This window comes from Rana temporaria, chromosome 4, assembly GCF_905171775.1.
Source record: "Rana temporaria chromosome 4, aRanTem1.1, whole genome shotgun sequence".
NCBI lineage: Eukaryota > Metazoa > Chordata > Amphibia > Anura > Ranidae > Rana > Rana temporaria.
In genome coordinates, this window is record NC_053492.1 from 189,240,821 (window position 1) to 189,253,746 (window position 12,926).

The 12,926-nt window shown below is 37.8% G+C and overlaps 2 protein-coding genes across 2 annotated transcripts; both read right to left on the bottom strand.

The window, feature by feature from the left end:
• Positions 1-579: 579 nt before the first annotated feature.
• LOC120935680 (MAM domain-containing protein 2-like) lies at positions 580-5,640 on the bottom strand. The gene is made up of 6 exons (XM_040347734.1): positions 5,483-5,640; positions 5,116-5,372; positions 4,864-4,948; positions 4,389-4,433; positions 2,555-2,593; positions 580-674 (listed from the first exon to the last, which is right to left on the bottom strand). The coding sequence occupies exons 1-6, from the start codon at positions 5,553-5,555 to the stop codon at positions 580-582; spliced, it is 594 nt and encodes a 197-aa protein (XP_040203668.1). The 5' UTR covers positions 5,556-5,640.
• A 1,323-nt stretch (positions 5,641-6,963) lies between these two features.
• On the bottom strand, positions 6,964-12,023 carry LOC120935681 (MAM domain-containing protein 2-like). The gene is made up of 6 exons (XM_040347735.1): positions 11,866-12,023; positions 11,499-11,755; positions 11,247-11,331; positions 10,773-10,817; positions 8,939-8,977; positions 6,964-7,058 (listed from the first exon to the last, which is right to left on the bottom strand). Exons 1-6 carry the CDS (start codon positions 11,936-11,938, stop codon positions 6,964-6,966), a joined length of 594 nt encoding a protein of 197 aa, XP_040203669.1. The 5' UTR covers positions 11,939-12,023.
• Between the last annotated feature and the right edge of the window lie 903 nt (positions 12,024-12,926).

Below are 12,926 nucleotides of genomic sequence, written 5' to 3' on the forward strand. Positions count from 1 at the left end.
TACATACAGTATAAGCATTTAAATGGTTTATTTAGCTCTGATAGATGTAAATAAAGTGTGTTACTCCAATATTTCAAATCCCGATATACAGTATGTCTGTGATACCATGTATTATATTTAAAAGTATCCAGCTCTCTTTGCATCGCTTCATTTGTAAGAAATACATGGTGATCCTCAAAGTCCCTTGCTTTCCAATTTCAAACTGATCACACTGGGCATGGAAGCACATTCCCTGCAACGTGGTTAGTTTTCTTTTTGCATTGTACTCAGGAGCACAGTCGGCCTGTACTCCAATGGGCAGACTTGTGCTGAACTGCCCCCAATGCACAGCTAACATCTCACTCAGAACATCAGTGTACTGCTCTTTCTCAGTGTCCTGTTGACACATCCCTCTGCAGTCTCCACCCCACCTCTCAAAGCATCTTATGCAGCTGAGAAAAGAGGTCATGTGATCGCTTAAAGAAAAAAAAAGGTATTTATAAATAAAAACATGATTATGCCATATGATTCAGGCATATTGATAATTAACAAGCATAGCTGAAAACAACATGTATTGTACCTTGATAGAATGAATGAATATCAGTAATAGTGGACTGCAAGAAAAAGTTGGGTGCTTGGTAAATGAGTGTCTGTTGCCAGTCTTAACATGAGAGAATCAGTAATATATGGAGTGTCTGTACACAAAAAAAAAAAGTGTTTGTAAATCTAAAACTTTTTCTAGTTTTGGATAGATTGGGGAAGGGTTGGGATTTGTGTCCGTTTTTTTTTCTTTATCTCTATGTCCCTGTTAGGATGAATCACCCCTCTATTTGTCATTGTGACCATAGTCAACATTGTCACCAAATTAATTTTACAGTTGTCACCAGAGCAAAAGGTGAGGGTCTGTAATGAGAATTCCCCTTTTAAGATTGCCTTCTTATCCAGGACAGGAGATCAGAGGAGTCTTCCCAATGAGACACAGGCATCAAAAAATAACCTGCCAGCGGTCTTAACCATTGTCTATTCTATCCAAAACAATTAAATAAATTAGATTAAATGCAATTAAAATAAATTAATACAATTGTCTATACATGCACTTTAAATTGGAATGGTAAGAATAGTGTTATTGTTATGTAAATAATGTTACTGTGATGTTGCTAACAGGAATTGTTTGTGAAAAATAAATATGTTTCAATATGAATAATATTGTAGATCATCAAAAGTATAGTGTTGTAATATTAATATAGATGTGTAGGCATTTAAAATAGTGTGTTATGTGTATGGCATGGTATATCTGTGTTACATACAGGCATTCAAGGTTACACATCAAAAGGTGTTTGCTGACCAAAAGGGTTAGTGGTCAAACACAGATCAAAGGAACAGCTGAAGACCCTTAGGCCTTGTACAGATGAGCGAACATGTCCGATGAAAACGGTCCGCGGACCGTTTTCATCGGACATGTCCGCTCGGAGATTTTGGTCTGATGGTTGTACACACCATCAAACCAAAATCCCCGCGGACAGACAGCGCGGTGACGTGGCGGTGACGTTGATGCCGCCACGTCCGCAAACCAGGAAGGAAAATGCTTTCATGCATGCGTCAAATCCATTCGGCGCATTGGGGGAGATTTTGGTCTGCTGGTCTAACCGGACTACTGGACACTATACATCTGTATCACTACATTTATTGGACACGTTTATGAGATCACTACATATAGTATTTATGTGATTTATTCCATCAGTTCACATTAGATACACATACAAAAGTGTCTACCAGTGACCATTCTATGTATTCAAATTATAGTTATTAGTTAATGACAATAACAATCATTAATTAATGACAATTATTTTTCTAAACAAAATTTACAACATGCAGGAGAGAAAATCATACATTATTTTAATTATGGACATTATGAATGCTTTTTTGAACTCATGCAGAAACAAAATTTAAATAATATTATATTCAAGTAAAGCCCAACATTTTATAAAACAATTCCTGAATTAAATGCCAGGCAACCGTATAAACATGTCTCATACAGAATATGTTTACATTATTTTTCATTTTTTTTTTCTTTTTATATTGTTATATTGTTATTACTATTATTATAGATAACAAAATATTTTCAAATTCAAATGTTGTATAGAGAAAAATAAAATCTAGTAAAATTATAAGAAAAGTTATGCACATTTACAACCTGTGTGCACTTACTGTATATGTGTATGTTAATGTTCAATGCATTTAATAAATGTATTTACAGTATGATAGCTGGGTGGACTTACACTCACTGTATCACCGATACATTTTAGTATATGAAAATGTGCACCCTGCACAGCAGTCATACAAATAACTAGTACTATTGTAAATCTAAAACTGTTCTGTGTAAGGGCTGCAATCTATAATTAAAATTATACATTTTAAGTGTAAGTCAGATTTGCATGACTTTTATTTATGTCAAACTGTCATGTAAGTATGCATGACTTCCAATTTATTATCAAGGTCTTACAATGTATAATAACAAAATAAATAGATTTATTATAAATAATACTCAACTCTTTAAAATTAGCAATATATTTACCTGGTGATGATGTGGTTTTAGTTGATGACACAGTAGAACCTACAGATACAAAGACAAATTGTCTAATAACTATTTATAACTACAAATTTAACAAACCGCATATTTTATGATCACAGAGCACACCTTATCCAAATGCAAAAGTAAAACTGTCTGCACAGATTTGTCCACAGGAAAGAGCTATGTGGCCCAGATATATTGATGACATGTTCACTAGCAAGAACATTTCACAGAGCAGATTAAGCAGCCAGCTTATGTATTAGCACATGGGCTTACCCAGTTTAGACTGCTCTCTAACTCTCTTGTTTTTGTTCCTCCAATGCTCACCTTCAGGACCTCTCCAGAGCCTCTCCAATCTTCTGGAGCTCTCTACCTCTATTTGTCTGGCTATGTCCTACTATATGCACCTTTAAGTGATTCCTGAATACTCAAAGCAGCTAAAGCAGTTGTAAAGGCTTTTTTTTCTAAAATAGCAAACATGCTCTACTTACCTGCTCTGTGCAATGGTCTTGCACAGAGCAACCCTGAACCCCCTTTTCTGGGGTACCCCACCAGTACTCTTGGCTCCTCCTATTATTGGTGTGCATCCATATAAACTCTATAGCAAGCTGCTTGCTATGGGGGGGGGACCCAGCTGTGCTGTGTGTGTCTATTGACATACACAGCCCAACCCCAACCCCTGTTCTCTGCTCACAGAAGCCAATGGCTTTTACTGCTGCTCTGTGAGCAGAGAGAAATAAGAGAGCTGCTGCAAATGGGCACAGCACTGGATCAAGATAGCACTCAGGTAAGTATACAGAGGAGTGTATATCTAACACATCTAAGACACCATATCCAAAAAAGGGTCAGAAAAACCCTTCAGGTCTCAGTAGCATAAGATGTGCCATCTCGAGTTACTCAGCTACCATCTGTAATCACCAGAGTGTACAGCCCTAACCAAATGCAGAAGGCATAGATTCCCTGCTCAGAATTCTCCATGGGAATGAGCAGAATTTCCTAGATGTTTTGACCCACATCCAAATACCATAGTAATGCCCAGAAGGTGGGTTACAAGTATACCAGCTAACACATTTTAGCAGACATAGATATTTAGAAAGATAGTTTATTAGCACATCGCTTATTGGCCAAGCTAGGCTGGGTAGATTTCACAGAACGTGGAAAATGTCCCTAATAGGCCAGCTGTATAAGGAAAATGTAAAGCAATCTGAATGTTTGTCAGAATTAAACGTTTAAATATTTCACAAACTTTACTTTTCTGTCAATTTTAGCTTTATACAGAGTCATTCATATGCTACATATGCCTACATCTAAAGTCATTGCACGTAGAAAGGTCTGTTCTGAACTGGTTCATACAAACCCAGACCCAGTCTGGCTCATACAAATTTAGATTCATCATTTACATTTCTTAACCATTGAGGGTGGAACAGCTTGTTGAAAATAAGCTTGTTGAAAAATATTTATGTTATTCCATGTTCTCATTGTAAACAAAAAGCTGTGCAGTGATGATTTTATTTGGTGTGTAAAGCTGGCCATACATTAGTCGATTTTCAAATCATTCGTATGAATATTTGCATGAAAATCATTCGTATGAAAATTTGCATGAAAATTCTCATCAGTACGTTTGATGATATGCTGGACCACAGTCACTCTTAGAAATTAATTTATTCAAGAAAGAAATTCCATCCTGCTCCTTCGAATTTTCTTTCCACTGTGGATGTCAATTTGCCCCAATAACAATTACTAATTCAAATGAACATTCCCAAAATGAAATTCTTCTAACACAATTCTACTAGTGTATTGCCAGATATGGACTAATAAAACTACTCAAACTATTTACCTGTCGGTTTTGTAGTTACAGTGGTGGTGGTGGTAGTTGTTGCTGCTAAAAAGACAAAAGTTAATTTTTTATCAATGCAGTCTTAGAATACACAAGCCAGACATCCTAAAGAAATGTTTAAAGCCTAGCTCCAACCATGTTACACCCATATTTAGGTTGTATCGTGTCGCATGGTTGCAAGCTGACCCCCCCCCCCCCCTCCAAACCATCCCACTCCTGACAGTGTGCAGATGTTTTTTTATCCTTGCAGCCACTGTCACTTTTGAAATCGATGCAGCTGTATGGTGCTCCACTCGCACAGCCACATTATTCATTCACAGAGATCTGTGAATGAATAAATAAACTACAAGCCCCATCTACCTTTGTGGCAGTCATTTAATCATATTAAACTGAAATTCTCAGACTTTATTAGATATTATTTTAAGACTAGGAAATAACCAAGCAAATAGTCTGTCATGAATGGATCACAGCTTACCAGTACAATATCCTGGGTAAAAAGAAATATCATCTATAGCAACATCACTGCGGAAATCTTCACCTCTGACACCATCAATGAAAATCTGTTGACAAAATTCATGAGGTTATAGCTAATAGCCAGAACTGGGTTTATAATATGCCAGTGCAAAGAGCACAATGACTAAAAAGCACAATAACATACAAAAAGAGATCAAACTATTTGTAATAGATTTAATAACAATTCATTTGGCAAAAGAAATACATTGCATACCTGGATAATATCACTTTCAGGCAGGAAAATCTTCTCTAAATACCACATGTCCCCATGATCTCCTTCTATAGTGAAGACATCTTCCAAACCATAATCTCTTAGTACTGACACCCTCAGCATCATGTATTTTGCTGCTCCATACATGTGATACCAAAACTGTAAGCAATGAGTTCCAGTGAAACAATTTGCAGGACTCTCCAATCTTGCAAAGTCTCCCTCTTCTGAATCCTGTCCATTAATGTATAGATAGTAGCCATCTGTTTAAATTAAAATATTAATGCTGAAGTACCTTTTCTGTTATGAACCATTATTTTGGGAGTTATATAAACTATTACAAACAGAGAAAGTAAGTAAATAAATGACTTACATCCTGTTGTGTGGTCAAATGATGGTCCAGTAAAATCGGAAGGGGTTGAGCCATTCCAGTGTATCCAGTCCATGTTATCACTCGTTGATTGTTTCCAGTTACACAAGTTCACATCAAAAGAACAATCTATATGGCATACATCTGTTTTAGGAAACACAGATAACATTTATGAGTTATATTGTGCATATTGTATAATGCATATGCAAGCGTTAAAGCTGAACTTGAACATGTTTACTGTAGGAATATTTATAGAGGTGACCGAGTCGGCTGCTGACCCATTATTGTCAGTAGGCTGGGATACGGAGGTCACACTTCTATATTTCATAGCTGTAACTGAGAACGTTTTGTTTCCCTCTTAGGCCCCGTACAGACGACCAAACATGTCTGCTGAAACTGGTCTGCGGGCCAGTTTCATCAGACATGTTCGGTCGTGTGTAGGCCCGAGCGTGCAGGATTCCAGCAAACATTTGCCCACCGGGCCTTTTCCCAGCGGACAAATATTCCTGGACTTGTTTTAAAACAGTCCACTGGAATCCTGCCCGCTCGGACATGTTCGGTCGTCTGTACAGACCTACCGTACATGTCCGAGCACCCGCCATCCCTCGCATGCGTCGAATGACTTTGAGGCATGCGTGGAAGCAATTAACTGGCAGGCCCGCCCACGTCGCCGCGTCATTGTCGCGGCGACACCGCGGACACGCCCCGCGTATTGTTTACGCGCGGCTTTCTATACGATGGTTAGTACAGCCATCGTACAGAAAGCCCCGGGCAGACATGTACGGTGAAAACGGTCCGGCGGAGCAGTTTCATCGTACATGTTTGCTGGTGTGTACACGGCCTTAGCAGTACATTGTGCAGAGGTATGCGAATAACAAAACAAACTGAACAGGATTATAAATATTTACATACAGTATAAGCATTTAAATGGTTTATTTAGCTCTGATAGATGTAAATAAAGTGTGTTACTCCAATATTTCAAATCCCGATATACAGTATGTCTGTGATACCATGTATTATATTTAAAAGTATCCAGCTCTCTTTGCATCGCTTCATTTGTAAGAAATACATGGTGATCCTCAAAGTCCCTTGCTTTCCAATTTCAAACTGATCACACTGGGCATGGAAGCACATTCCCTGCAACGTGGTTAGTTTTCTTTTTGCATTGTACTCAGGAGCACAGTCGGCCTGTACTCCAATGGGCAGACTTGTGCTGAACTGCCCCCAATGCACAGCTAACATCTCACTCAGAACATCAGTGTACTGCTCTTTCTCAGTGTCCTGTTGACACATCCCTCTGCAGTCTCCACCCCACCTCTCAAAGCATCTTATGCAGCTGAGAAAAGAGGTCATGTGATCGCTTAAAGAAAAAAAAAGGTATTTATAAATAAAAACATGATTATGCCATATGATTCAGGCATATTGATAATTAACAAGCATAGCTGAAAACAACATGTATTGTACCTTGATAGAATGAATGAATATCAGTAATAGTGGACTGCAAGAAAAAGTTGGGTGCTTGGTAAATGAGTGTCTGTTGCCAGTCTTAACATGAGAGAATCAGTAATATATGGAGTGTCTGTACACAAAAAAAAAAAGTGTTTGTAAATCTAAAACTTTTTCTAGTTTTGGATAGATTGGGGAAGGGTTGGGATTTGTGTCCGTTTTTTTTTCTTTATCTCTATGTCCCTGTTAGGATGAATCACCCCTCTATTTGTCATTGTGACCATAGTCAACATTGTCACCAAATTAATTTTACAGTTGTCACCAGAGCAAAAGGTGAGGGTCTGTAATGAGAATTCCCCTTTTAAGATTGCCTTCTTATCCAGGACAGGAGATCAGAGGAGTCTTCCCAATGAGACACAGGCATCAAAAAATAACCTGCCAGCGGTCTTAACCATTGTCTATTCTATCCAAAACAATTAAATAAATTAGATTAAATGCAATTAAAATAAATTAATACAATTGTCTATACATGCACTTTAAATTGGAATGGTAAGAATAGTGTTATTGTTATGTAAATAATGTTACTGTGATGTTGCTAACAGGAATTGTTTGTGAAAAATAAATATGTTTCAATATGAATAATATTGTAGATCATCAAAAGTATAGTGTTGTAATATTAATATAGATGTGTAGGCATTTAAAATAGTGTGTTATGTGTATGGCATGGTATATCTGTGTTACATACAGGCATTCAAGGTTACACATCAAAAGGTGTTTGCTGACCAAAAGGGTTAGTGGTCAAACACAGATCAAAGGAACAGCTGAAGACCCTTAGGCCTTGTACAGATGAGCGAACATGTCCGATGAAAACGGTCCGCGGACCGTTTTCATCGGACATGTCCGCTCGGAGATTTTGGTCTGATGGTTGTACACACCATCAAACCAAAATCCCCGCGGACAGACAGCGCGGTGACGTGGCGGTGACGTTGATGCCGCCACGTCCGCAAACCAGGAAGGAAAATGCTTTCATGCATGCGTCAAATCCATTCGGCGCATTGGGGGAGATTTTGGTCTGCTGGTCTAACCGGACTACTGGACACTATACATCTGTATCACTACATTTATTGGACACGTTTATGAGATCACTACATATAGTATTTATGTGATTTATTCCATCAGTTCACATTAGATACACATACAAAAGTGTCTACCAGTGACCATTCTATGTATTCAAATTATAGTTATTAGTTAATGACAATAACAATCATTAATTAATGACAATTATTTTTCTAAACAAAATTTACAACATGCAGGAGAGAAAATCATACATTATTTTAATTATGGACATTATGAATGCTTTTTTGAACTCATGCAGAAACAAAATTTAAATAATATTATATTCAAGTAAAGCCCAACATTTTATAAAACAATTCCTGAATTAAATGCCAGGCAACCGTATAAACATGTCTCATACAGAATATGTTTACATTATTTTTCATTTTTTTTTTCTTTTTATATTGTTATATTGTTATTACTATTATTATAGATAACAAAATATTTTCAAATTCAAATGTTGTATAGAGAAAAATAAAATCTAGTAAAATTATAAGAAAAGTTATGCACATTTACAACCTGTGTGCACTTACTGTATATGTGTATGTTAATGTTCAATGCATTTAATAAATGTATTTACAGTATGATAGCTGGGTGGACTTACACTCACTGTATCACCGATACATTTTAGTATATGAAAATGTGCACCCTGCACAGCAGTCATACAAATAACTAGTACTATTGTAAATCTAAAACTGTTCTGTGTAAGGGCTGCAATCTATAATTAAAATTATACATTTTAAGTGTAAGTCAGATTTGCATGACTTTTATTTATGTCAAACTGTCATGTAAGTATGCATGACTTCCAATTTATTATCAAGGTCTTACAATGTATAATAACAAAATAAATAGATTTATTATAAATAATACTCAACTCTTTAAAATTAGCAATATATTTACCTGGTGATGATGTGGTTTTAGTTGATGACACAGTAGAACCTACAGATACAAAGACAAATTGTCTAATAACTATTTATAACTACAAATTTAACAAACCGCATATTTTATGATCACAGAGCACACCTTATCCAAATGCAAAAGTAAAACTGTCTGCACAGATTTGTCCACAGGAAAGAGCTATGTGGCCCAGATATATTGATGACATGTTCACTAGCAAGAACATTTCACAGAGCAGATTAAGCAGCCAGCTTATGTATTAGCACATGGGCTTACCCAGTTTAGACTGCTCTCTAACTCTCTTGTTTTTGTTCCTCCAATGCTCACCTTCAGGACCTCTCCAGAGCCTCTCCAATCTTCTGGAGCTCTCTACCTCTATTTGTCTGGCTATGTCCTACTATATGCACCTTTAAGTGATTCCTGAATACTCAAAGCAGCTAAAGCAGTTGTAAAGGCTTTTTTTTCTAAAATAGCAAACATGCTCTACTTACCTGCTCTGTGCAATGGTCTTGCACAGAGCAACCCTGAACCCCCTTTTCTGGGGTACCCCACCAGTACTCTTGGCTCCTCCTATTATTGGTGTGCATCCATATAAACTCTATAGCAAGCTGCTTGCTATGGGGGGGGGACCCAGCTGTGCTGTGTGTGTCTATTGACATACACAGCCCAACCCCAACCCCTGTTCTCTGCTCACAGAAGCCAATGGCTTTTACTGCTGCTCTGTGAGCAGAGAGAAATAAGAGAGCTGCTGCAAATGGGCACAGCACTGGATCAAGATAGCACTCAGGTAAGTATACAGAGGAGTGTATATCTAACACATCTAAGACACCATATCCAAAAAAGGGTCAGAAAAACCCTTCAGGTCTCAGTAGCATAAGATGTGCCATCTCGAGTTACTCAGCTACCATCTGTAATCACCAGAGTGTACAGCCCTAACCAAATGCAGAAGGCATAGATTCCCTGCTCAGAATTCTCCATGGGAATGAGCAGAATTTCCTAGATGTTTTGACCCACATCCAAATACCATAGTAATGCCCAGAAGGTGGGTTACAAGTATACCAGCTAACACATTTTAGCAGACATAGATATTTAGAAAGATAGTTTATTAGCACATCGCTTATTGGCCAAGCTAGGCTGGGTAGATTTCACAGAACGTGGAAAATGTCCCTAATAGGCCAGCTGTATAAGGAAAATGTAAAGCAATCTGAATGTTTGTCAGAATTAAACGTTTAAATATTTCACAAACTTTACTTTTCTGTCAATTTTAGCTTTATACAGAGTCATTCATATGCTACATATGCCTACATCTAAAGTCATTGCACGTAGAAAGGTCTGTTCTGAACTGGTTCATACAAACCCAGACCCAGTCTGGCTCATACAAATTTAGATTCATCATTTACATTTCTTAACCATTGAGGGTGGAACAGCTTGTTGAAAATAAGCTTGTTGAAAAATATTTATGTTATTCCATGTTCTCATTGTAAACAAAAAGCTGTGCAGTGATGATTTTATTTGGTGTGTAAAGCTGGCCATACATTAGTCGATTTTCAAATCATTCGTATGAATATTTGCATGAAAATCATTCGTATGAAAATTTGCATGAAAATTCTCATCAGTACGTTTGATGATATGCTGGACCACAGTCACTCTTACAAATTAATTTATTCAAGAAAGAAATTCCATCCTGCTCCTTCGAATTTTCTTTCCACTGTGGATGTCAATTTGCCCCAATAACAATTACTAATTCAAATGAACATTCCCAAAATGAAATTCTTCTAACACAATTCTACTAGTGTATTGCCAGATATGGACTAATAAAACTACTCAAACTATTTACCTGTCGGTTTTGTAGTTACAGTGGTGGTGGTGGTAGTTGTTGCTGCTAAAAAGACAAAAGTTAATTTTTTATCAATGCAGTCTTAGAATACACAAGCCAGACATCCTAAAGAAATGTTTAAAGCCTAGCTCCAACCATGTTACACCCATATTTAGGTTGTATCGTGTCGCATGGTTGCAAGCTGACCCCCCCCCCCCCCCCAAACCATCCCACTCCTGACAGTGTGCAGATGTTTTTTTATCCTTGCAGCCACTGTCACTTTTGAAATCGATGCAGCTGTATGGTGCTCCACTCGCACAGCCACATTATTCATTCACAGAGATCTGTGAATGAATAAATAAACTACAAGCCCCATCTACCTTTGTGGCAGTCATTTAATCATATTAAACTGAAATTCTCAGACTTTATTAGATATTATTTTAAGACTAGGAAATAACCAAGCAAATAGTCTGTCATGAATGGATCACAGCTTACCAGTACAATATCCTGGGTAAAAAGAAATATCATCTATAGCAACATCACTGCGGAAATCTTCACCTCTGACACCATCAATGAAAATCTGTTGACAAAATTCATGAGGTTATAGCTAATAGCCAGAACTGGGTTTATAATATGCCAGTGCAAAGAGCACAATGACTAAAAAGCACAATAACATACAAAAAGAGATCAAACTATTTGTAATAGATTTAATAACAATTCATTTGGCAAAAGAAATACATTGCATACCTGGATAATATCACTTTCAGGCAGGAAAATCTTCTCTAAATACCACATGTCCCCATGATCTCCTTCTATAGTGAAGACATCTTCCAAACCATAATCTCTTAGTACTGACACCCTCAGCATCATGTATTTTGCTGCTCCATACATGTGATACCAAAACTGTAAGCAATGAGTTCCAGTGAAACAATTTGCAGGACTCTCCAATCTTGCAAAGTCTCCCTCTTCTGAATCCTGTCCATTAATGTATAGATAGTAGCCATCTGTTTAAATTAAAATATTAATGCTGAAGTACCTTTTCTGTTATGAACCATTATTTTGGGAGTTATATAAACTATTACAAACAGAGAAAGTAAGTAAATAAATGACTTACATCCTGTTGTGTGGTCAAATGATGGTCCAGTAAAATCGGAAGGGGTTGAGCCATTCCAGTGTATCCAGTCCATGTTATCACTCGTTGATTGTTTCCAGTTACACAAGTTCACATCAAAAGAACAATCTATATGGCATACATCTGTTTTAGGAAACACAGATAACATTTATGAGTTATATTGTGCATATTGTATAATGCATATGCAAGCGTTAAAGCTGAACTTGAACATGTTTACTGTAGGAATATTTATAGAGGTGACCGAGTCGGCTGCTGACCCATTATTGTCAGTAGGCTGGGATACGGAGGTCACACTTCTATATTTCATAGCTGTAACTGAGAACGTTTTGTTTCCCTCTTAGGCCCCGTACAGACGACCAAACATGTCTGCTGAAACTGGTCTGCGGGCCAGTTTCATCAGACATGTTCGGTCGTGTGTAGGCCCGAGCGTGCAGGATTCCAGCAAACATTTGCCCACCGGGCCTTTTCCCAGCGGACAAATATTCCTGGACTTGTTTTAAAACAGTCCACTGGAATCCTGCCCGCTCGGACATGTTCGGTCGTCTGTACAGACCTACCGTACATGTCCGAGCACCCGCCATCCCTCGCATGCGTCGAATGACTTTGAGGCATGCGTGGAAGCAATTAACTGGCAGGCCCGCCCACGTCGCCGCGTCATTGTCGCGGCGACACCGCGGACACGCCCCGCGTATTGTTTACGCGCGGCTTTCTATACGATGGTTAGTACAGCCATCGTACAGAAAGCCCCGGGCAGACATGTACGGTGAAAACGGTCCGGCGGAGCAGTTTCATCGTACATGTTTGCTGGTGTGTACACGGCCTTAGCAGTACATTGTGCAGAGGTATGCGAATAACAAAACAAACTGAACAGGATTATAAATATTTACATACAGTATAAGCATTTAAATGGTTTATTTAGCTCTGATAGATGTAAATAAAGTGTGTTACTCCAATATTTCAAATCCCGATATACAGTATGTCTGTGATACCATGTATTATATTTAAAAGTATCCAGCTCTCTTTGCATCGCTTCATTTGTAAGA

Bases quoted from the DNA above. Each gene is read 5' to 3' on its own strand.
- LOC120935681 (XM_040347735.1), bottom strand. From the start codon at position 11,938: ATGGACTGGATACACTGGAATGGCTCAACCCCTTCCGATTTTACTGGA. The intron at 11,332-11,498 runs GTATGCAATGTA...TTTTGTCAACAG, and splicing joins CTGAAAGTGATATTATCCAG to ATTTTCATTGATGGTGTCAG. The intron at 10,818-11,246 runs GTAAGCTGTGAT...TTGTCTTTTTAG, and splicing joins TTACCCAGGATATTGTACTG to CAGCAACAACTACCACCACC.
- LOC120935680 (XM_040347734.1), bottom strand. From the start codon at position 5,555: ATGGACTGGATACACTGGAATGGCTCAACCCCTTCCGATTTTACTGGA. The intron at 4,434-4,863 runs GTAAGCTGTGAT...TTGTCTTTTTAG, and splicing joins TTACCCAGGATATTGTACTG to CAGCAACAACTACCACCACC. The intron at 675-2,554 runs GTAAATATATTG...TTTTGTGTACAG, and splicing joins TAAAACCACATCATCACCAG to ACACTCCATATATTACTGAT.